The 26741-nt window shown below is 35.0% G+C and overlaps 1 protein-coding gene across 1 annotated transcript in view; it reads left to right on the top strand.

Moving 5' to 3' along the window:
- Positions 1-26741, top strand: part of TM9SF3 (transmembrane 9 superfamily protein member 3) — a 280184-nt gene that overhangs the window by 195256 nt on the left and 58187 nt on the right. Inside the window, exons 7-9 of the mRNA XM_090397004.1 lie at positions 6108-6202; positions 17396-17526; positions 22677-22885. Coding sequence (XP_090253130.1) covers positions 6108-6202; positions 17396-17526; positions 22677-22885 — 435 coding nt within the window. The remainder of the gene's footprint in view (positions 1-6107; positions 6203-17395; positions 17527-22676; positions 22886-26741) is intronic.

The following is a 26741-nucleotide window of genomic DNA, read 5'->3' as shown; positions in this document are numbered from 1 at the left end:
AAGTCTTACAGTGGCTGCACTACATACTTCAGAAAGCATGGACAGAGGGACGAATTCCTGATGATTGGAGTAGCTCTCATAGTACCCATATATAAAAAGGGAAATAAAACTGAATGTGAGAATTACAGAGGTATTTCCCTACTAAGTGTTCCTGGCAAGATCTATGCAAGTGTACTTGAGAAATGATTGAGAAGAATTGTGGAAGATAAGCTTGGTGAAGAACAAGCTTGATTCAGGCCAAATAAAGGCTGTGAGGATCAGTTCTTCACTTTACAACAAATAGTCGAGAATGCATGGGAATATAACAAAGATCTGTATTTAAGTTTTGTCGATTTGGAAAAGGCATATGACAAGGTATCAAGACGGAAGCTGTTCGAAACATTACACTTATATGGTGTTAATGGGGCATTATATCAAACAATACTTAGTCTTTATTTCAGTTGTAAGTCAGCAGTTAGAATTGAAGGAAGTACAGGAAGATGGTTGAATGTTGGATCTGGTCTGAGACAAGGATGTACATTATCCCTTTTGTTATTCATTATCTATATGGATCACATTATGAAGGAAAGTGGTATTAAACATGATATCAGAATTGGAGATGTTAATGTCAGCTCTTTGCTTTATGCGGATGATGTTATACCTCTAAATAAATCCGCTACAAGTCTGCAAGATTCTCTGACTAAATTGAATAACTTTTGTAATAGATATGGTATGAAGGCCAGCATTAAAAAGACAAAGAAAATGAAAATAGGCAGAATCTTTGAAAATGTCAACTATGTTGTGAATGGAGAACCTGTGGAACAAGTAAAACATTTCAGCTACTTAGGCACGAATTTTAGTGAAGATGGTAAATTAAATATAGAAATAGACAACAGAATCAGCAAAGCTGGTATGGTGGGAAGTCAACTGAATAAATTCATATGGAATAAGAGAGAAATTAGTCGGAGCACTAAATTATCTGTATACAAGACAGTGTTCAAAATCAGTTTTAACTTATGGATCTGAGAGGTGGGCCAGAAGTAAAACACTTGACCAAAGACTAGAGACCGCAGATATGCGAGTCCTGAGAAAGATTAGAGGCGTGTACAGATGGCATCAATGGCAATATCATATTAAAAATGAGGATATTAGGAAAGAACTTGACATTGTCAGCATCCAGGAATGCGTTAGCAGAGCTAATCTCAGGTGGTATGGTCACTTAAATAGAATGGGCGAGGAAAGATTAGCAAAACAAGTGTTCTCTGCCAGGTTGGCAGGAAAACGACCCAGAGGAAGACCAAGATATAGGTGGATTGATACGGTACATAGTGCCTTAGACGATAGAAATATAAGATCTAATAATGTTGGAGTCTTGACAAGTAACGGACTGATTTGGAGGAAAATTGTAGATAGGAAGTTCGTAATTATGTAATTTTTTCATGTAGTACTATCATATTCTGTACACCCCTTGAGGGTACATGGCAGGAATTTGATGATGATGAGAAGAGTATCAAATTAGAAAAATTAAAAATCCATAATTAATGTTTAAATTTCAAAATTTAGGGAATCAATTATAGAATTGGTCACTTATCTCCAGTTACAAAGATGGTGAGGGGGAACATAAGTGATGGGAACTACTAGAATACATTAGTGATTGTGAACAAGTCAGCTTCCTAATTGGATAGAGACTTAATGTCTATCAATAGGACTTTGTCCTGTATTATCCATGCTTCCTGTTCAATGCATGATTTGCCATTTTGGACACAAAGCAAGTTCCTTAATTTTGACTCTTGCAGAACCAGTTTTGGATGTACTAATAGTTCACTTGCAGTAATTTTGAAGTTTGTTATAAACAATAAACAAAGTTATTTAAGAGAAAAACATCTTTGTCATGCCTCTTGGAGAATAGAGGTGTAAATAATGAAGATAATTGAAAAATGTATTGAATATTTTCATACCAGAATTGCTTAATTGATATGTTCAGTGTATATGTTTGGATCAAAAGACTGAAAACAATTATCCAACCAAAGAAGTCAGGCAGGTCATCCTATTTGCCATTCTCATAATTCTGGATAACAGGTGGATGAGAGTCATGCTATGTTGCTAAATGGGAGAAGAAATCAAAATTTTGACCCTTATCAAGATAACATGCAAAGATTTATCACTAGCTGAAACAGTTGTCTTATTATATCAAATCAAAGGCTATTTGCCTAATACTAGTCATCATCTACAATTGTAAGTTTGATGCAGCAGTAAAATTCTTATTCTTGACAACTGTGTGGCACTCTCTCACTGTTCAGTTTGTTTGGAAAACATCAGCTGGAATTTCTGTCTTCCAGCACTACATCCTTAATGCAGGCAATGGATATGGGAATCATAAAAAAATTTGTTGTATCCTCTCACAAAGCACCATATCCTATATGTGATTGAAGAAAATATGCTGCCATCTTCCACAGCCTAAGGAAATGAGGTCAAAAGTTAACCTCCTCCAGGAATTAGTTTGTTGCCAATAGTTGTGAGAAATAAGTAGTAAGACAGTTCAGAACTGTTTTTCTCACTGTGGTTTAAAGCATTCAGGCTTGGAGATGCCTGAAACAGTCAAAAGTGAAGATGATACCATTTTAGAAGTGCAAAAAGGAACTATGAAGAATTTGAAAGTCTTAACAATAATGTTGAATGTTACAATGAAAATGGATTGTGTGGATGAAATTGTTTTAAGCAGTCTATCCAAACACCAAAACAAAGAATTAGAAGGCGAAGAGAAAGTTGATGAAGGTGACACATCTGAATTTTGATTTGTGACTGAAGGATGCCAGGAAATTGATTAATCAGTAACAATATTTCATGTAGGATAGCAATGAAGGCAGTCTGTTGTCTTCCATATATCTGTGCTGATTTTGTGCACTCACATTCAAAAGCCTGTGGCGGGGTATACTGGATAAATTCTTCTGGCAATAACTGTTAGAAACTAAAAGTTGAATAGCAAATAAACATATATGTTTTGTTTTAATAGGATTACATTGAAGGACAAGTCATTGCCTCTGTTGATATTGATAATGAGGGAAATTTAAATATATATTTCACTATTGTAATTGAATAAATAATTTATTGCTCACTGAAATGTTAGTCTTTTTGTATCTTTTTAATTATGAAACTTTCACAATTGAGGCAGCTGCTTTATTATCCCAAAATGTTCTAGTCCTGAATGTTACACCCATATTTTATCTATTATTATTATTACATAACACCTCCAGAGAGTCCAAAGACTCATCGAGGGGAGGGCACCTACTCTACAACTGTCTCCACTCAATTCACCAACTACAATCATTATCTACACCAGCGCCATCTACTGTCCAACCAGCACTAGTATTTTCACAGACGATCACAAACATCCTTCTGTGGCAGGATTTGAACCTTCAGCCTTTTGTCTGGAGAGCAGATACTCTAACCACTGGGGAAGGCTAGTGTAAGGAAATGATGAAAGTTTGCATATGAACACTATCGTGCTTATCCATGAAAGGTTGTAAACTTCAGTTCATTAACACCATAGTTGAGCTAAAGATTTTTTTGACGTAACCCAGAAATTCTGCTCTAGAGATAGAACATAACCTTTTAGGTCACTTCACATCTCTTATAAACAGGGCAGTGCTTTTTCACACTGGGATATGAAATTCATCTCTCACCTAAAAACATTTGCAAACATGTTATGGCAGAATTTGAATCTGCAGCCTATTAGTATGGGAGTGAGTGTTTATCACAGTTATCTTTACAACTTACTTGTTTGTCCATATACCATAATGCAGAGTACATTCCCCTTGCAGTGGTGGCAGTTTGTTTCCTACATCACTTTTTACCTTTGAGGTTTCTTATTTGCTGTACACAACGTGTCAGAGCAGTTTCTGAATATATAATCACCTCTTAGAATAGTTTATCATTCAAGATATTCATGCAGTCTCGCTTGCATTTAATTGAAATTTTAATGTTTGGAATCTTATACAAATTGGTTGAACCATCTCAGTTTTTGTCATAGTTGAACTTAGCAAAAAAACACTCTCCTCCACTTAGAGTAGTGCAACAGAACAGAATGTGTTTAAACTGTGATAACACAGCTTTGGTTAGGTGGAATTTAATAAGATTCAGGTGCATGACAATATATTCACCTGATTATTTTTGATTTCACTTAGATTCTTTTAATTAATGATAACTGCATCCTAGATAAGTGAAAGGTAATGCAAATGATGATGTTTAAATAATGTAGTATCTGAATGTGTCCATAGAGTTTGAAGGACAAATAGGGTGGGAATGAAATGGATGTGCAACCTTATTAAGCAAGAAATCCACAAGAAGAGAATTTTGTGGAAGGAATATCATGAGAATAAGGGTGAGAGGAATATAAATTATAAAGTGAAGGCTAGAAGAGTTGAAAGTATTCAGATAATGAGGGCTTGCTATCCTAAGATCTACCACTTCACTGGATGAAGAGATGTAGGTGCATAAAATCAAGTTTCAAGAGCTGTTGAATAACCTGAGTATCATTTCTGCCAATAGTGGGATATCAGCACATGCACTAAAGTAAATTGAATAATTTGCATTGCAGTTAGGAAATTATACACAGGAATAGAAAGAATATAATGATAATTGTCTTGTACAAAAGGGATTCAAAAACTGATTTGGAACTACCAATCCATTAGTATCTGTGGTAGTTGTAAAGATTTTAGAGTAGTTAGTAAGAATTTGCATAGAGAAATGGGTTGACAGACAAGCTGTACTTCACAAGGAATAGCATGGATTTACTAAAGTTAAGTTATGCCTGAATAATCTGTTCACATTAGAACATTACAACAGAATTGGATAAAGGAATAGATATCTGTGATACTACTGGACTTCAGTGTATTTGATAGGATGTTGCATGAAGGGCTGGAGGACATGAGATTGGAATATAAACTATTGACTTTAGGATAGGTATCAGAAAATGATATGTTATGGGGGAGGGGATGAATCTGCCAGATTTAAGGTGACCTGTGGTGCACCTTACAGATCAGTCATTGGACCATTGTTATTCTGCATGCATATTAATGATACTGGGAAGGACTTGACAGAAAATGTTCAATTGTTAGCTGATGATGCAATAGGTAGAGCAGTCAGGGATGCTAATGATGTTTACAGTATGTACAGAATGATTTGAATAGACTACAAGTGTGAACAAATGATAATCGCTGTCAATTCAGTATTAGTAAGTGAAGTTATGCATTTTGGAATGATGAGATAACCAATAGTATATTATTCTTGGAGTATTGGTATATTATTGAAGAAAATTACGAATATTGGGATCTTGGAATTCAAAGGTCACATTGCAAAAATTGCAAATCAAACTCAGAGAATAATTGTGATGTTGAATCAGACACTGACATCTGTGGATAAGGAAGTCATTTTGCCTCTTTACAAGACCTTGATATTACTGCACTTGGAATACCCTGTCACCTTACCAATACAAGCATCATATTGACTGTATTCTCTTATTTAGGGTGGAGTGACTGATCTGCTTAGAGATATTGAGAATTTAAATCCCTAAATGATTATTCACTTGACTGTCATTTGTGCTGGCAGAGATGTTGACATTTTTATAAGGAAGTATATCTGCATGAAGAAATCATTGTGGTATTAATAATGAGTTATCTCTTATGAAGACTTCGAAATAAGGTTATTTTATTATTATTATTATTATTCAGGATCTCTATAGAGTCACAAGACTCATCGTGGGAAATCCATCCTAGACAACAGTCTTTCATACCACTCCTTGAACTCATTTGTACTCTTATTACTCTATTAGGAAATAATACATTTCATGTCCAACTATCTTCCAGGAAAAAATGCCACTTCTCACCCTCTTGCTTATCAATTATCTGTGATGAGAAAGAAAAGTAGCCAAATGACAACTATAAAATGTCACATGACCTTAAAATTCTATTTGTTTTGTATTATTATAAAACAGATTATTAAATAGATCAAAGGTATTGACAAATGTATTATTTACCATTCAATGACATATTGAGTAAATAGCTGATTGGATTACCATTGAGAGAGGAAAACATTTTAACACATCTAGTTAATACAACTTCATTTTTCAGGAGAGGATCATTGCTCAGTACTTCCATATTTGTGTATGCAGCTACTTCACCTATAAATGGTTATTTTGGAGGGAGCTTGTTTGCTAGAATGGGAGGTAAGTTAAAAATAAATAAATAAAATTAAAAATTAAGCATATACACTAGTGGCCAAAATTGTGGAAACCTTTTGGGAAAAGTGTATTTTTGAGGTTTGATGGCTCATAACACCACTTTTTTTTTTGGTGTAATACCATAAAATTATATATCAATGGAAAGATAATTTCAAGAATGTAATGCAACAAAGTTTGTTTAATTATCTGTGTTCTATGAAAGGTTATAGCCAAATAACCAGAAAAAAGAAGCACAACTTGCTTAGGTTGATACGAAGTAGCTTTCCTTAATTTGAATGTAGCCAATGAGCATGAGTGTTTAGAGAGCCAATCAGGTGTCATCTTGTTTTGGCAATGAGTGAATAAGGTCACAGTAGGATTCAGCTATTGATGTCATGTATTGGAGCTGAGAGGAGGACATTTGTCAGTGTGTTATGTGATTGCTATCAAGTTTTTTTTTTTTTTTGTGTGTTTTTTCATTTAGTGAGCTTGTAAAACGTAATAAAAAAATGGCACAAAGAGTTGACTGGTCACCCAGAAAGCGATGTAAAATAGTACTATTAAGTGAACAAGGTTACAGTTATGAAGAAATTAGAAGAAAAATTGGCAGAAACTTCAACCAAATGTGGCATTTCTAAATTTTTGAAGAGGTATAAGGAGACTCAGTCACTACAAAACCAGACTGGTAAAGGAAGGAAAAGGTGCACAACAGCAAGTGATGATAGAAGAATTGAGAGACTGTGTCTACGTGACAGAAGAAAATCATCTGGGTGTATACAAGATGAAATGGCTCAATACAGTGTAAAGTTAAGTGCAAGGACAGTTCGGCACAGACTGCAGGAATTTGGTCTAAATGCTAGCATTCCACAAAAAAACCATTTTTATCTCTCAAACAAAGGTTGAAAAGATTAAACTGGGCTAAAACCCATGTTAACTGGACAGCGGAACAATGGGACAGTGTTATTTGGAGTGATGAGACCAAAATCTCCCTGTTTGGTTGTGATGGCATAAAATATGTTAAGGAGAAGAATCGGAGAAGATTTGCATCCTCATTACATTACACCTACCGTGAAACACCCACTTAGTGTTATGATCTGTGGTTGTATGACATCAAAAAGTGTGGGCAGAATTTACATGATTAATGGGAATACAAATGCCCAAAAATACATAAATGAAATACTTGAGCCCAAACCGAAGGCTTCTGCACGTGATCTTTTCCAAGATAACGAAGCATTTCTATTTCAACAGGATTCAGCTCCATGTCATGTTGCTGCTGTGTGTAAAAAGTGGTTTCAAGATGATCATATTCCACTACTGGAATGGCCTGGGAATAGCACAGACCTTAACCCAATTGAAAATCTATGGAGCCGACTAAAGAAACTTGTTAGTCAGAAGCAACCCACCAATAAAACCTAATTAATAGAAGCAATAATTCAATCTTGGTTTCACATTATAACAGCTCTCTCTATGTTCACTGGGCATCTACAGATGCCGTATGGTCACTCCAATGCTCGGTGATGTTCCACACCAGGCCTCGCCATGTAGTCCTGTTGTTTGCTTTTCTGGCAGCCTCAACTCTCTAACAGCTGCAGAACTAAAAAATTTGGTTCACTCCATGGGAAGGCATTAATTAATCAAAAATTAACGCTAGAGGTTACCCAACTACGTATTAACTCGCATTGTGAGAATTTTTGTGTATCTCATTTTTTCTGTGTTTCACTTTTCTTCTTTATAACTACTGTCTGTTCTAATAAAAATTCCTTCATAAAAGTTATTGCATTACATTCTTGATTAAATTATCTTTCCATTGATATATAAATTTATGGTATTACTCCATAAAAAAAAAAAAGTATGTTATGAGCCATCAAACCTCAGAAATACATTTTTTCAAAAGGTTTCCACAATTTTTGCCACTAGTGTACTATATAAGCATTTACATTTCAATTCAAATTCAGGTATATGCATCAGAATGCAAAGATAGGTAGAGAAGTCAGCGATGCTACTGATATATACAGCACATACAGAATGATTTGAATGGGCTAAGAGTGTGAACAAATGATAATGGCTATCAATTCAGTATTAGTAAGTGAAGTTATGTATTTTGGAATGATGAGACATCCAAAGACTAACTGTATGACATTATTGTGAATGAGGTTACACATTCATGCTTTCTTTTGGTTAGCATTTGTGGTTATTTGAGAAATTGACAATTTTGTTTCAATTCTGTTACACGTTCATGCTTTCCTTTGGTTAGCATTTGTGGTTCTTTGAGAAATTGACAATTTTGTTTCTTCGCTTTTAATTATTCATTAATTTTTTGTGTAAAAGGAATGTTTTATTTGCAACTTTAATCTAAAATTAAAGCTTGAAATAAAAAAAAAAAAAATGCAATTTACCAAGTTGCAGTAAGTAAACATTTTGATATACTTAAGACTAATATGAAATTTCTGCACTGACTTCAAGTAATAACCATCTTCAGTCATCCAATTCCTTGTATATACTCTCAAGGTGCACAGAATACTGTTATGGTACTACATGACAAGTTTACATTGTCACCTAAATTATCACCAATTTTTTTTTCCAAATTAGTCTTATCTATCAGAACTCCAGTATTGTCATATCTTATATTTGCTTCTAAGGTACTTCTTATCAGTCCATCTATATCTTGGCCTTTCCCTGGGTTTTTTCCTGACATAAACTTGTTTTGCTTACCTTTCCTCTCTTGTTTTGTTTCAATGACCATACCACCTGATGTTTGAATTGCTCACATTATGTTCCTTCCTACTATCTTCATTTTGCATATGATTTTCTTAATGGTATTAAATGGCACTTTCTTAATTTTTCTCAGAACGCTCATATCTGTGGTTTCTGTTCTGCGTTCAACTGTTTTATTTCTAACTTAGCTCTTAGATCCATAAGTTAAAATTGATTTGAACATCTTATATGCAGCTAGACTTGAATTGCTCACTTCACAAAAAAAAAAAAGGTGCGTAGAGATCTTTTACTTGGATCTCTGTTCGGATGCATCTGATGTTATCAATGGTCCTGTCTATTTTTGTAGTCTATCATATCATTGTTAGCTTTCATCCCAATTTTTTTTCTTCTACTGTACTCATATAAGAGTATACCATATTATTAGGTAATATATATAACAAAAAGCAGATGAGGATTGAGTGTCTTAGATCTGGTCATATCATCAGAGGATGTAATTGTGAAGGAGATGTGTAATTTTCTTCTAGTTGGAGAGTGACTATGAATTGATCAACTGGGTTGTAGCTAGTCATCTGAGGACTTCTGATAGAAAGAATATTTGTGAAACTACAAAACCAGTTATTATGAAAAACTTAAGAGATAACTAGAAGCCATGCCTGTTTAACAGCAGCAATATCAAGGTATATTCTGAAAGTGAAATGGCTAAATTATTTAGGAATAAAATTGATGAATTATGAGATTAAGCATTGTCTGGAAAATAAGTCTTTGTGGAGACAACATAGAATGAAAGGTAGTAATTGTTTGCAGGAGCCGGTCTTGGAAAGTGACTGGGTTGGTAAGGACAGCAGATGTGCAACATTGAACAGAAATTAGCTAAGTAAGCCAAGAAAAATCCTAAAGCATGTGGCAAATAGAAGAAGAAAGTATGATTATGGGTGGGTGGTTGATGTTAATGGATGAAAATGGTAGATTGGTAGCTGCTGCAGAGGATATAGTCAAGATATATTACTTTTTCAGGGTATTTCATCAATGATTCAAGAATGAGACAACATGAGGAGATTGAGTCTGGATAGTGTGCATAGTTAGTGAACAGTGAATATATGAGGAATATAAAGGATGTTATGTTCCTCATATACATGGAAATTACATAAGGTTTAATAAAGCTAGAAAATAATAAAATTGTAAATAAATAATAAAAGAACAAAGACAGTATATCACTGTTTCAAAGGAATGTTCCAGAGAATTAACAGCACCCACAGTGTAAATGCATTATAAGAATATTGTAACCAGATGAGTTCACAAAGGAGTAAAAAGACAGTAAAATTCTATTTCACAAATGGGCGATAAGACTGGCTAATAGGCCAATTAGTGCATTTATGGTTGTGGAGGTTGGTGAGGACCAGGATTCAGAATTAGATTGATAATAGCATATTCTTTGTGATAGTCAGCATGAATTTGTTAAAGGGAAGTCATGCTTAGCAATCTCTTAAGTATTATGAGGTGACAAATTATTATTATACAGGCCCATGGAGTCTGAAGACTCATCCCGGGAGACCAAATCTATCCACACAATCTATCATACCTCTCCTTGAACCCATTAACAAAGCACTCACAACTGACTCTGGCCACCCATTCCACTCATTCACGACTCCAAGCAAAAAAAAAAAAAATCTACTCACACCTATATTCAACTTCCAGGGATGACCTCTTGTTCTGGTCCCTCTAGCCATGCGCTGAAACATTTCCCCTGCATCAGTCCTATAAAACCCTTTAAGTAACTTAAATGTTTCTATCATATCCCCTCTTTTTTTTCCTATCAGCCAACTTCTGCAATCCACACACACCTTTAATCATAGAACATTCTACGTGCTACTGACCATCTTGGTCACTCGCCTCTGAATCCTCTCCATCACTTTCTCATCCACAAGAAACCCAGAGGACCAGACTTGGGTACAGTAATCCAGATGTGGGCATATCAAGGCCTTATAATAAAGGAGAATAAGTTCCTTATCTCTACTTATTAATGTGTTCTTCAGTATCCAAGTAATCTTATGGGCTACCCTAGCAACACATTCTCTAAACTTTAACTCTCTATTTACTGATGTTTCCAGGAGTACAGTGCCATCATTGTGATACACAGCTTGTAATCTATTTATCCCAAAACTCTAGCTGATATCCCATCTAATCCCACAGCTGTATTTACATTGAGATTCTGAAATATACTAAGAACTTCCAATTCATCCACCTCTGTTCCCACATTAGTGTCTGTCACATATGTTAAAGCAATAATCTCACTAGGACTATATACACTTGCAAATTGGTCACTCGGTAACTCAAATGTTTTATCTGCTGTCACTTCAACACCATCAGCACTCGTTAAGGTTAATCTCCTGTAGTCATTATTTCTCTTACCAAATAATGGAAGGAGTCTTATGGATTTTCTTTGTCCTGCTCAGTTAGATTCTTCTTATAATCTGATTTTGCCTTCCTTGCCATGCTGGTCACCTTTTTTGCCTGAGCCTTGTACTGTTCATGAGTTTGCTGGTCACCAGCAAACTCATGAACAGTACAAGGAGAAGCCACACAAGCTGGCTTGTGTGGCTTCTTCTGCAGCTCATGCTTAATGATATTACTCATCCATCTAACTCCTACTCGATTAACTCTCCTTACCTTAGGTATACAATTTAATACTGCTTCCTCTAGATGATCCCTTAACTCTATCCCATGCACTACTAACATCCTTACCTTGCAGTGTTTAACATGTTCGCTGCCAACTACAAGTATACTCGTAGTTGGTAAACCAGCCACACAAGCCAGCTACGAGTATACTCGTATGATGCTTACCGCCGGCAACGAGATTACTGTACTGACCTTGAAGAAGTGAAAATACTTGGCTTGTGGAGCTAGCATCAAAACTGTGTATTCTCATAGATGGTATGTGCTCTGCACAAGCCAACTATGAGTATACTCATATGACGCTTACCGCCGGCAACGAGATTACCATACTGACCTTGAAGAAGTGAAATTGCTCGGCGTACGGGAACAGACTATGCCGAAGTAGCGTGGCAGCAAACGTGTTAATGCCATTGTATAGATTTAGGCTTCTTCATGAGCATGTCATAATCACTTGCCTTGTAATTCGCAAATACCCCTTCTTGATAGAATATTCCTGATGTTTTACAATCTTCCAAGTCAACACCACTTGGTCACTTTCACCAATTAGAGGCAATGGGTGTCACCTTAGTTATGGATAGCTCTTTTTGATCCTGTGACCAGGTCCAATACTCTCTCACTCCTAGTCTCCTCCATCACATGCTTAAGTAATTATTTCTTAGTAGGTGTATAAATTCTATTTCTTCTTGCCATGTTATCTTTCCCTCCTTCCAGTCTATATCTCCATAGTTGAAGTCCCCCATAATAATCACTAAGACTGTACTCATTGTACTAATTTGGCGATAAATGTCTTCCAGATCATCTGTGGAACTCCCTGGCCTATCACAACAACCAACTGTATATTTTCTCTTACTGGTCTTAATCTCACACTACATTGCTTCAAATGAACAGCCACCCTCACTTGTCTCCTATTCTTTTTGGTTGCATTTCATCTCCTATCATCAGCAGTACTCATTCCCCCATCCTATCTTCTCTATCATCTCTGAAAATACTAAATCCTTCACATTCAATCCCTGTGACTACATCATCTGCTGTTAGCCAAACTTCACGAATGCCCATAACTTTTGGCAAGGTTGTACTGATCATTGACATCTCCTTCCTCTTGTTCCAAATACTTCTGGCATTAATATATAGACACTGCACCATCCCTTTAGCCCCCCCCCCCCTCACCTTTACTTTCTGAATTCAGTACCCTATTTAACATTTTTGCTTGAGAGACTAGATTCCTTACCTGGTCATTCTCAAAAAAAGGTCATTTGCTTCATGGGTGCCTTCACACAAACTCACTTGCTTCCACCCTAATTGCTCAAGTTTCTCTGAATTTGTATTTCAGCATGCTTGTTGGGCAAAGCTCTCTCCAGACACCTAACACTGAAACCATTGAGATGCAGTCCATCAGCATTGTACAATGTATTGTACAAAATTTGTACATTACATTGAAGTTTAAGGGTTACAATGCTAATGTGGCAAAGACATCAGAACAGAATATGTCAATGATAAGGGCCCTAACATGTAGAAGCAAAGAGGATATGGTTCCTTTGTAGCTCTTCATGAGGTCTTACATTGAGTTGCTTTGCACAGATCTAGTTGCATGGCTTTCACAGGGATAGGGAAACTGCAGAACACTAAGGTAGTGGAATACATTGCCAAAGAATGTGTGGAGTACAGAAACTGAATGGGTGTAGCATGGTTTGATCTTTTGTGTGACAGCAGGTTTTCCATGATAACTCCTTGTTGGTCTCATGTTATTGAAAGTTTTTCCACTTTGTTATGCTATAAATTAAAGATGCCAAGAAATTATATTCTTGGTTTAATCTTTTATCCAAGTGTAAGCAAACAAAGTTTACATATGAAGTAACTTCATGAGGTGAACTCGTATATAGAGGCTAATAATTTCACATCACTTGCTTTAGTATCCCATAATGCAAATAAGGGATCCTAAGCATTTGTGAGGCTTTAAATTTATTTGTAAAACAGTTATTATCAATATGACATTTTTGTTTGTTGCCAGTAGTAGTTGTGTCGAATGCCAGACCTGATTTATGCTCTTATTTTTTCGACTTCTTTTACATGTTCAGACATGCAGATATCTCTTCTGAACTTCCTGTCTGACCCATGTAGCAAATGTAATGCATCTCATAGATGCCTGGTTTTTTCATGGGGTGATATGACGGTTTCGGTAGATGTAGGAATCTCGATATGTTTTTGTAAATGTAAAACAGCCACTTTCATGTCGTACTTGCAGAGCAACACAGCCACTTTGTCTGTGACATTCTTGATGTATACTTTTTCACATTGCTTTAGTTCCTTACATTTTTTTTTTGTTTATTTATATATATATATATATATATATATATATATATATATTATTTATATTATTATATATATATATTATTTTAGCAAGTCATATTTGCTTGCCAGGAACTTACAGTGCACTTTTCAGTACTCAGAAAGTTAGAGGTTTAATTTTCTGAGTTTAACCATGGAGTTTGAATTTTCTGTTGTTGTAGACGTCTTTACCATATGCCTCTCTGACTAAATCAGTCTGTTTTCTTCAGCATGTGACCTCTCGGTAGGGTGTAATTCTTATTTTCAAACTCTTTCATTTTTAGTTCAATAATATTTATGTATTTGAGCGCATAGAGTTGCCCTCTGAAAGCTAGTCAACTTTGATTCTTTTAAACTTTTGTATTTTTCTTTTTAACACAAAATTCATGTTTTATCATGCTTAAAACTAAATTATTAGTTCCTTTTTCATATTCTCTATATACTCCTAAAGCTGCATGATATCACTGTCAACAATAGCTTAGTTAATGAGACTTGCTTCACTCTGTGAACTTTGTGCACATCTTTATTTTGGAACACAGTAATGACCAGTGCATGTTGAACAGAAATACTGTAGGTAGTACTTGCCATTGTTAGCTTAGTTCTTTCTACATTTTCCTCAAAAATCTCTATATGTATTAATTTCCTATTCCGCTGTTTAGATCTCCAGCAAGGACCAACCTTTTGCTTTTTCTTTGTCACTACCTTCTCTTATTACTCGAAAAATTCTTCTGCTTCTTCCTTAGCAGAATATTATGTGTGACCGTAGGCACAAATAAATCTCATTGTCCAATTCACCATTTTTATCTTTGATTGTATCACCAAAAAGGTAACCTGGAAGACATGTCACTAATGTATATACACCCTCTGTCCAAAAAGAAACCGAACTTTTGATAGGAAATAAAACACAGGACAATTGTAATTATTCAAATCATTTATTTCAATATACTCTCCCTCAGCTTCGATACAGCGTTTGGCATGGTCAATTAATTTGTTAAATGCGATTTTATATCGGTTTTTGGGATACTATTGAGAGTTATGGTTACTGCCACTTGAACGTTTTCAGTGGTGTCGTATCGCTTTCCTTTCATTGGCAAATTAAGTTGGGGGAAGAGAAAGAAGTACAGGGTGCTAAATCAGGTGAATACAGTTAGTGATCCAACACACAAACTTGGTTTTTGCTCAAAAACTGCCTCACAATGTTTGAACGATGAGATGGTGCATTATCATGCAAAAGTGACCAGCTGCCTACATCACGATATTCATGCCGTATGCGACGAACCCTCGCTATTAATCGCTTCAAAACTTTGAGATAAAACCCACCATTGTCCGTTTGGCCCAGTGGAATTAATTCTTTGTGGATAATGCCCATGGAATCGTAGAAACAAATCAGCATTGTCTTTACTTTTGACTTCTCCAAGCAACTTTTTTTCGGATGCCCCTCTTCTGGTGGTCTCCACTCAGCACTCTGGCACTTTGTTTTGGACTCATACTCAGAAAACCACATTTCATCACCAGTAACGATCATTTCAAGGAAGTTTGAGTCCTTACGAGTGGTTTTAATGGGACTTTGCAGTGTTCAATTTCGATACATTTTTTGGTCATCTGTCAACTTGTGGGGAACAAATCGTGAATTCAATTTACGAAGGCCCAAACTCTAGGTCAAAATGTTATGAACAGTTGATTTTGGAATCCCCAATTCATCTTCAATCAATCTCACGGACAATTTCGGATGTTCTTTGATGAAATTGCGCACTTTTTGGATAACTTCGCTCAGTCCAGTTTTTGGATAGCCTGGCTTTTCGTCTTCCTCAAGCATCTCACGACCATTTTGAAATCACTTAAACCACTCGTAAACTTGAGTATGGGATAAGCATTCATCACCGTATGCTTTTTGAAGCATTTGATGTGTTTCGGTAACACTTTTACCAAGTTTAACACAAAAGTCAATCGCAGCTCTCTGTTTGAAACTCATTTTATGACTGTTCATCAAAACACAGTCACTCTTGGCATTTTAACTCGGCTTCTAATGAAACAAATGTCATAAACAGTTGACACAACACTAATGAAGGTGCCACTTTTGACAACAAAAAGATACAACAGGTGGCGCCACTAATTTCTTCTATTTTCGAAAAGCTTGGTTTCTTTTGGACAGATGGTGTATATATATTGGGCTAATGACTTCACATCACTTGCCTCAGTAGATCATACTGCAATGCACACACACGCCATTTCAGATGTGAATAATGCAATGTATTATAGGAGGGCCCACTACCTGCTAAGATCTCATTAGTAGGAGCCAGACCTCAGAAGAGATATCAAAGTTGAAGTAATGCAGAAATCATATTTTACATATACAAGTAGTTCAAAAGTTGTCAGACCTTATTATTAAAATACTCTGAATTATTGAAACCAGTCTGAGTTAATTTCCTTTGCCATAATACATAACATTATACACATTCAGAAGGATGCGTGTGTGTGTTTTGCATTATGGGATACTAAGACAGTTAATGTGAATTCATTAGCCTGTATATACAAGTAGCCGGTCATGAATATATTTCATGTACACATATTATTGCTTGCATTTGGATAAATGATTAAACCATTAATATAATATAATTTAATATAATTTCTTGGTATCTTTAATTTATAGTATAACCAAGTGAAAGAAATTTTAATGTCTATCTTTAATCCAGATTATTTTAATAATAAGGTGTTGATACCTTTTGACTACTTGTATATGTAAAATATATGACTTATGCATTACTTCAATCTTAATGTCTCTTCTGGGTCTGGCTACCACTAATGAGACCTTAATAAATGACAAAAGTGGTCTTATTATGTGGCCCTTCCCATAATACATTACATTGCTTACTTCAATCTTAATGTCTCTTCTGGGTCTGGCTACCACTAATGAGACCTTAATAAATGACAAAAGTGGTCTTATTATGTGGCCCTTCCCATAATACATTACATTATACACATCTGAAAAGGTGTATGTTTTGCATTATGGGATACTTGGGCAACTGATGTGAAGTCATTAGCCACTATATACAAGTAGCCCAATCGTGAAGGTACTTCATGTACAAACTCTGTTTGCTTACACTTGGAGAAAGGATTAAACCAAAATATAATTTATTGGCATCTTTAATTCAATTATATTCATGTTTCATTTATGGCTATTGAATGTACTTGTTTAAATTCATGTAACTGAGCATCATTCTCAACACTGGTGCATTTTGGCTCATCACATTTGGCTTCAAATATCTTGTCATCCTTAGTTTCCAAAATTGCACAACCAAGTATTCTTTTTAACTACTCTTTAATATAACATTATGTTAATGAAAATTTTATATTAGATGCAGTTGCCTTTGGTTGGAGAGCAGAGTAGATCTATTACCCAATAAGCATTGCTATTTCTGAAGAAATTATACTTTTTTAATATTTATTTATACATTTATATGAAACTAAAATATGAATATGTTTCAGGCAAACGCTGGATTAAACAGATGTTAATAAGTGCATTTTTCTTGCCTGCATTGGTGTGTGGGACTGCCTTTCTCATAAATTTTATTGCTATTTACTATCATGCTTCAAGAGCCATTCCTTTTGGAACTATGGTATGCATTTCTATATAAAATGTTTATAAAAATTATTATTTCTCTAATGATTGTTTGTAGTTATAAAAATTTTTCACAGGTAACTGCACAAAAACGAAGCATTGGAATTCTCTCAGAAATAATTTTTAAAATATATGAAATCAGAAGCTAAGTGTTTATTCTAGTAAGATAAAAAAAAAAATACTGTATGCATGTGTGTGTGTGTGTGTATGCGCACATGTGGTTCTAGAAGTGTGCCAAAATATGGTACCCATATTTTCCCCTTCAAGAGATGTTATATCAGACAAGATATTCTGAACCAAATCCTTTCAGTATCTTCAAGGACTATCAGTTTTAATATAATATATGAATCTCCTGAGTTTCCAGGAGAAAAAGAACCACTTGCCCATGTCAGAGATTGACTAACTCAGGAACCAGTCAAAGATAAGCTTAGTAAAAGTTCCTCTAGTCACGACTGGACTAAAACCTGTCTTCCTTTGAGTGCCCTAACACAGAGGATGCAAATGCCACTTCCACTGAGCTACTCAGACAGTAACATCATGTTAGGGTAGAGACCTTGAGGTTAGGACACAGGTCATTCATCTCTTCATCGGATGCCACTTATAATGGGCTATTCAGCCTCTACAGTAGCTAGTCTCCAAAAATTATGTAGGGCTAAAACAGCCTTGCATACACCTTATAAGGGAATAAAAGATATTTGCTAATTTTCATGTGTGTGTGTGTGTATATGTGTCTGATTGAAGATTTACTCGGTTTGATATCATATTTAAAAATAATTTAATGACTAGAACCAAGGTTTAAATAAAAAAATAATAAAAACTTTAATTACACTACTACTTGCATCTAAACTTAGATTTCATCAGGTGTGAGATAAACATATAAATACCAGTAACCAATCTAAAGGAATTGGTTTTTAAAACACATAGTAACATATCTAACACGAATAAAGGCTAGAGTTTAAATAGAACAGTGAACTCTGATATCATTATGCACATCTGTGTATATAAGGTCTTGAGAGCACCAATATTGAATGGTAGAGCTGTGAGAGTCTGGCAGGCTGTAGCTTAGGTTGTTATTAATATGGATGGTATTGATAACTGTCTCCTTAGACTCTAAAATTCTTCTCTCTAACTTGTCATGACATAGGTGTATCTTGACAGTTTCATCCCGGAGTATCTGACGTGGCAAACCTTCATTTGAGTTCGTTGAAAATAACACATGACTTGGCTTGAGGTCTGTTATAGGTAATGTCTCTCTGATGTTCCTGTAACCAGAGTTCAATAGATTTTTCCGTTTGTCCGAAGTATGGCTTACCATCATAAGGAATCTTATAAACACCAGGATATTTAAGATTATTGTGTTTAGGTTTAGGATGACTTAAGATGGAATGAAGTTTAGGTAGGGTTGTGAAGAACCTCTCTCTCTCTGGTTCTTTACTGCATTTCATGGTGAATAGGTCCCTATTTTTGAGCCTTGTCACCAATGTAGGAAGGTCTTATGACTTTGCTCTATTATCTGGTTTCTTTCTTTTTCTTATTCATGATTGATCCACTCGGTCACTACTGTTTCTATCCACAGCTTTGTTGATGATTTATCTTGTTCATTCAACAATCCATGCAGTTCTCATGCATCGATAATATCTTCAACCAGTGTCTTTAATATTGATCCCCATACCATCCTTCAGTGGAGAAAGGATAACGTGGTCTCCTTCATACCAAATTGTAGTTTCGTATATTTTTTCTGAGGAATAAGGCATGATTGTGTTTTGGTAACATTGAAAAATAATTTAACACATTAGTAACGAAAGGTAACTAACATGGGTTTATAGGTTGTAATAGTTATTTAAATAAGCCTACTAATTTTGCTGCATATGCTAGTGGCTTCATCTGGGTTAGGAAGAACAGACAAATATACATCGGCATCAAATTCCTGACGTATACCCTCAAAGGGTGTACAGGATATGATAGCACTACACGAAAAACTTGCATCATTACTAACTTCCTATCGGCAATTTCCCTCAAAATTAATCTGTTACCTGTCAAGACTCCAACATTATCAAATCTTAGATTTCTGTCTTCTAAGGCATTTTTTACTGTATCAATTTACCTGCATATTGGTCTTCCTCTGGGTCTTTTTCCTGCCAACCTAGCACAGAACACTTGTTTTACTAATCTTTCCTTCTCATTCTGTTTAAGCGGCCTATTCCACCTGAAATTAGCTCTGCCAACACATTCCTGGATGCTAATAATGTCAAGTTCTTTCCTGATATCCTCATTTTTAATATGATATTGCCATTCATGCCATCTGTTCATGTCCCTAATCTTTCCAGAGACTCTCATATCTGGTCTTTGGTCAGGTGTTTTATTTCTAACCCAGCTCTCAGATCCATAAGTTAAAATTGGTTTGAACGCTACCTTATACACATATACAGCTAATTTTGTGTTTTCACTACCTTCTCTCTTATCTCATATAAATTTATTTAGTTGACTTCCTACCATCCATACTGGCTTTGTTAATTCTGTTGTCTTAATTGTTAATTCTGTTAATTTGTTAATTCTTGTTTAATTTGCTTTCTTCACCAAAAATCGAGCTTAAATAGCTGAAATGTTTTACTTGTTCTATAGGTTCTCTAGTCACGATGCAGTTGATATTTCCAATGTTCCTGCTTATTTTCAACTGCATCGTGAATGGAGAACATACAGAACAAGTTAAATATTTCAGCTATTTAAGCACAATTTTTGATGAAGAAGGTAAATTAAATATGACAACTGAATCAACAAAGCAGGATAAAATTGAATTTCATATTGAAAAGAAGAACATGTAATAAAGTTTTAAAGTGAATAAAAGTTGACCAGCTCTCAGATGTCAACCGTAGACTAAAATACACAAATATTATTCAAGAAAAAATGAAAGAGTTCGAGAACAGGAACCAAACCTTGTAGATTCAGTGGCAAATCCTGAAAAAAACATTGATTGATTCAGCCAGAGGCATGTGGTGAGGTTGTTTGCAAGGATAAAAAAAATCCGAACTCCATGGTGGACACAGGAAGTTAAAGAGGCAATAAAGGAAAAGAAGAAAGCATATCAAAAGTTCCTACCAAATAAGTCAGCTTGAATGCTTAGAAAATACAGAGACAAATGTAAGAAAGCTAAACACTTTCTAAAACCAGCTAAACGAAAGTCATGGGAAGACTTTTGTAAGAACATAGAAAAGAAATATCAAGAAGGTGGCAAGATATTCTGGAAGAAACTCAGAAATGGAGGAAAGAGTGCTGTAAAAGGAATTAGAGATGATAAAGTGAAATGAAAATGCGAAAAAGATATCCTTGGTGTATTGAGTAATCACTTCGGAAAATTGCTAAACAAAACAATCAGTTGCAGCACAGTGGTAAAAAAACACTCAACAGGCATGCAATCAGGAATACGTATCTATACTATACTTGAAATAGAAAAAGCCATCAAATGCCTGAAATGCAGAAAGCAGCAGGAGTAGATGATATTTGACCAGAAATGCTCACATATGGAGGTGTAAAAGTCTTACAGCGGCTGTACTACATAGTTCAGAAGACCTACACAGAGGGACAAATTCCAGATGATTGGAGTAGAGCTCTCATAGTACCCATATATAAAAAGGGAAATAAAACTGAATGTTTGAATTACAGAGGTATTTCCCTACTGAGTGTTCCTGGCAAGATCTATGCAAGTATACTTGAGAAACGGTTGAGAAGAATTGTGGAAGAAAAGCTTGGTGAAGAACAAGCTGGATTCAGGCCAAATAGAAGCTGGCAGGATTGGATTTTCACTTTATAACAAATAGTTAAGAAATCATGGGAATATAACAAAGATCTGTATATAAGTTTTGTAGATCTGGAAAAGGCATATGACAAGGTGCCAAGAGAAAAGCTATTCAATTATATGGTGTCAATGGAACATTATATCAACAGAACTTGGTCTTTATTTGAGATATAGGTCAGCAGTTAGAATTGAAGGAAGTACAGGAAGATGGTTTAATGTTAAACCTGGTGTGAGACAAGGATATACATTATCCCCTTTGTTATTCATATTCTATATGGATCACATTATGAAGGAAAGTGGTATTAAAGCTGATATCAAAATTGGAGATATTAATCTCAGCTCTTTGCTGTATGCAGACGATGTTAAACTTCTAAATAAATCCCCTAGAAGTTTGCAAGATTCCCTGACTAAATTGAATAACTGTTGTAATAGATATGGTATGAAGGTCAGCAATAAAAAGACAAAGACAATGAAAATAGGCAGAAGCATTGAAAATATCAACTGCATTGTGAATGAAGAACCTATAGAACATGTAAAACATTTCGGCTATTTAAGCACAATTTTTGGTGAAAATGGTGAATTAAATATGGAAATACACAACAGAATCAATAACGGCAGTATGGCATGAAGTCAACTGAATACATTTATATGGAGTAAGAGAGAAATTTGTCAAAACACTAAATTAGCTGTATACAAGACAGTATTCAAACCAATTTTAACTTATGGATCTGAGAGCTGGGTTAGAAATAAAACAGTTTACCAAAGACTAGAGACTCCAGATATGAGAGTCCTGAGAAACATTAGGAAAGAACTTGACATTATGATCATCTAGGAATGTGTTAACAGAGCTAATCTTATGTGGTGTGGTCACTTAACGAGAATGGGAAAGGAAAGATTAATGAAACAAGTTTTCTCTGGCAGGAAAAAGACCTAGATGAAGACCAAGATATAGGTAGATTGATACAGTAAAAAGTGCCTTTGAAGATAGAATGTTGGAGTCTTAATAGGTAACTGATTGATTTGGAAGGAAATTGTAGATAGGAATTTAGTAATGATGTAAGGTTTTTATGTAGTACTATTATATCCTGTACAGCACTTGAGGGTATATATCAGGAATTTGATGATGAAGAAGTGAACATTTCTGAGACGCTGCTATTCTGTTGTTTAATAAAATTTTTCCAAAATGTCAGTTCCTTCTTTTGATGAGGTGGGGGGGACACTATAATCCTTTTATTAGATTAGTGTTTACTTATTTTTAAAACATTGCACAGATATTAGAAAATTTTCTATTTATTATATGGATTGAGGATTTCCATTTCTTTTCACAATAACTTAAATTCATATATTATTTTCAGATGGCAGTTACCTGTATATGTCTGTTTGTAATTCTTCCATTAACACTTGTGGGCACAGTATTAGGCAGAAATTTAGCTGGACAACCAAACTATCCCTGTCGAATTAATGCTGTACCCCGTCCTATTCCTGAAAAGAAGTGGTTCATGGAACCAGCTGTTATCATAATTTTAGGAGGAATATTACCATTTGGTTCCATCTTCATAGAAATGTAAGTAATATACATAATATGATTTTGTTTTTAAATTAATATAATTGTGGCAAATAACTTTACATTATTTCACTATTTTACATAGCTATAATAAAATTTTTCTGGTAAATTGATTCTTAGTCCTACTCTCTTTTTCTTCAATTTCTGAAGCTTTGAAATAGAGCCAAGAGTACCACAAAAGGAATTTAAGGATCATAAAGGTTTTACATAATTTTTAACCTTTGTTTTGGCACCTTATAGCCTGAGCTGCTGAAGTGCTAGAAAAATCAAATAACCAACATCTAATATCTCATCCAATACTGTACGTCTTCCCTCTTCTCATATTGATCTCTGTCATAGTAATATTTCCACCTCAGTGGCATATGCTTACAGAGCTCTTACTCTAATTTAAATATTTTTTCTGCTAATATTACTTTTTAAACACCAGTATACGTTAAAGTTACTGTTTTAAATATAGTATTAATTCCACATGAAAAAGATTGATAGGATAGTTTTATTTAGGTCTCGATTAGTTTATGTATCATCTTTATCTTAGCAATATCTTAGTTTAACTACAAGCAGATAATGGTAATATTAACACTAACAATGGAAAGCACATGTGTTTTTATGTTGTAACCTGATGTACAGCGACATGATGAAATGATCCGAGACTTTGAATGCTCTGGCACAGCAACTGTAGGCAGTTTACATCATTTCAGTGAACTTTTTTTTCCATAGCACTCAGTGTTCAGTTTCTGTTGTACATGCTGCTAGTCCTGTTTATTTATTTTTTTTTGATGTTTGTTGTATTCTGATATCCATACTTCTCCTGACTGGCTTATCATGATTGCATAGTAGATTCCTTGCATGAAAGTGATCTTGTATGCCCTGGGGTTCATTGAATGGACAGCTATTTTGTAGGTCTAAGTCTGAGATCTTGTTCTGGCGAAAGAAAGCAATCATGCAATATCTTTGATATTTTATTCAAAAAATGTAAGGAAGCACTGCTTGCATTATTATTATTATTTTCTTTATTTATTTTGTTCATTTAATAGTCTATGGGAGAGGACTGTTTTAAAATTTTATCAACCAATTTTTGGCAGTATGAAACTGAGATATTATAATTTTTTATTTCTTTTTTACATGCTGAAGATCTTGTGTGCCCTGTCCAGAGATATCTTAATAATGTTAGTCTTTTGTGATGGAGGGTAGTTGAGACTTTGCATACTGATATCTCTTCTCCCTGTGTGTGTTTTCTTTAAGTTGAATAGCTAAGTTGATTTTCTTTGAAGACTGCCAAGAGAACCTAAGAACAGTATTGATATGTTTGTTTCTAATTTCACAAGGAATTCAATCTGGGGTGAATGTTGTTTAATTGAATTACAAAGTCTTGTAGTTGTTTTCAGAGAGTTGGACCATGTGATGAACATATAATCTACATATTTCAGCCCAACTTTGTCATAATTTGTGAGTCTCCAGGACCTGTTTTTCAAATGATTATATAAACAGGATTGCTAAAACAGTGATAGTGCATGCCCAAGTTGTATAAGCAAGATGCACCACTGCAACCTAGAGTAAATAACAAATGCTAACCTATCTTCTCAAACATCTGGCATAGCTAATATTTTCACTCATAGGCAAGATAGACTCCTTCATAAGAAATACAGTATATTTCATTGAAAAGACAAAAGATTTGATAACCAAGCCATCTGACCTGCTGTCGGGTCTGTACATTACTAATCTATTCACCAGTGTACCCTGAACAACTATAACACTACTTTAAGAATTATTTCCCCTGGATACCATGATGTTATTCGAACACTGCATCAACAAAACCTTCCAATTTCAAGACAAATTCTACAAACAGAAGAAAAGGCCTAGCTATGGGCTTGCCACTATTACAACCTTTAGTAAACATGTTTATGGAGTCTTTTGTAAAAGAGACACATGAAACAATTACAAAACTCCATAATTCATCTGAACATTCATCCCCAGATTATGTTCGCTGTGGAATTAGGACAGATCTCTACTGTTCATAAGCATTCTCCTGAAAGTGTCTGAACAGAATAAACTTCTCTATTCAGTTTACAGAGAGCTAATGCACGCACACACACACACACACATGCACAGAGGGAGTTGCCTCTACATTAAAAGAAGCTCCACCACTATCCTTCACAAAAGATCGGCTTTATAAGAACCCTCAACACAAGGGCATACATGATCTCTAGCAGTATGTAAAAAAAGAAATCAAGAATACCTCAGTTTTCATACTATCAAAAAATGGTTATTTATAAAAGACAAAAAAAAACCTTTTAAAATTCTAAAACAGCTCCCCTAAATCATCTAATGAACAAAAACAGAATATACAAAGCAGCAGTATGACTTTCTTATATTTGTTCAGTCATGAATAACATATCGAAGATATTGTGTCATCAAGGAATATCATCATCATCAAATTCCTGCCATGTACCCTCAAGGGGTGTACAGGATATTATAGTACTACATGAAAAAAATTACATCATTACTAACTTCCTATCTACGATTTTCCTCCAAATCAGTCTGTTACTTGTCAAGACTCCAACATTATCAGATCGTATATTTCTATCGTCTAAGGCACTTTGTACTGTATCAATCCACCTATATCTTGGTCTTCCTCTGGGTCGTTTTCCTGCCAACCTGGCAGAGAACACTTGTTTTGCTAATCTTTTCTCTCCCATTCTATTTAAGTGACCATACTACCTGAGATTAGCTCTGTTAATGCATTCCTGGATGCTGACAATGTCACGTTCTTTCCTAATATCCTCATTTTTAATATGATATTGCCATTGATGGCATCTGTTCATGTCTCTAATCTTTCTCAGGACTCTCATATCTGCGGTCTCTAGTCTTTGGTCAAATGTTTTACTTCTGACCCAGCTCTCAGATCCATAAGTTAAAACTGGTTTGAACACTGTCCTGTATACAGCTAATTTAGTGTTCCGACTAATTTCTCTCTTATTCCATATGAATTTATTCAATTGACTTCCCACAATACCAGCTTTGCTGATTCTGTTGTCTATTTCTATATTGAATTAACATCTTCACTAAAAATCGTGCCTAACTAGCCGAAATGTTTTACTTGTTCCACAGGTTCTCCATTCACAACACAGTTGACATTTTCAAAGATTCTGCCTATTTTCATTGTCTTTGTCTTTTTATTGCTGACCTTCATACCATATCTATTACAACAGTTATTCAATTTAGTCAGAGAATCTTGCAGACTTGTAGCAGATTTATTTAGAAGTATAACATCATCCGCATGAAGCAAAGAGCTGACATTAACATCTCCAATTTTGATATCATGTAACACTTTCCTTCATAATATGATCCATATAGATAATGAATAACAGAGGGGATAATGTACATCCTTGTCTCACACCAGATCCTACATTCAACCATCTTCCTGTACTTCCTTCAGTTCTAACTGCTGACTTACAACTCAAATAAAGACTAAGTATTGCTTGATACAATGCCCCATTGACACCATATAACTGTAGCGTATTGAATAGCTTCTCTCTTGGCACCTTGTCATATGCCTTTTCCAGATCGACAGAACTTAAATACAGATCTTTGTTATATTCCCATGCTTTCTCGACTATTTGTCGTAAAGTGAAGATCTGATCCTGACAGCCTCTATTTGGCCTGAATCCAGCTTGTTCTTCACCCAGCTTTTCTTTCACAATTCTTCTCAATCGTTTCTAAGTATACTTGCATAGATCTTGCCAGGAACACTTAGTAGGGAAATACCTTTGTAATTCTCACATTATTCAGTTTTATTTCCCTTTTAATATATGGGTACTATGAGAGCTCTACTCCAATCATCGGGAATTCATCCCTC

The sequence above is a fragment of the Typopeltis vanoorti genome, chromosome 8, assembly GCF_054136105.1.
Source record: "Typopeltis vanoorti isolate ZY-2024b chromosome 8, IOZ_Tvanoo_1.0, whole genome shotgun sequence".
In the NCBI taxonomy this organism is placed as follows: domain Eukaryota; kingdom Metazoa; phylum Arthropoda; class Arachnida; order Uropygi; family Thelyphonidae; genus Typopeltis; species Typopeltis vanoorti.
The sequence above is the reverse complement of the archived record's forward strand: the minus strand, read 5'-3'. Positions and strand labels throughout refer to the sequence as shown.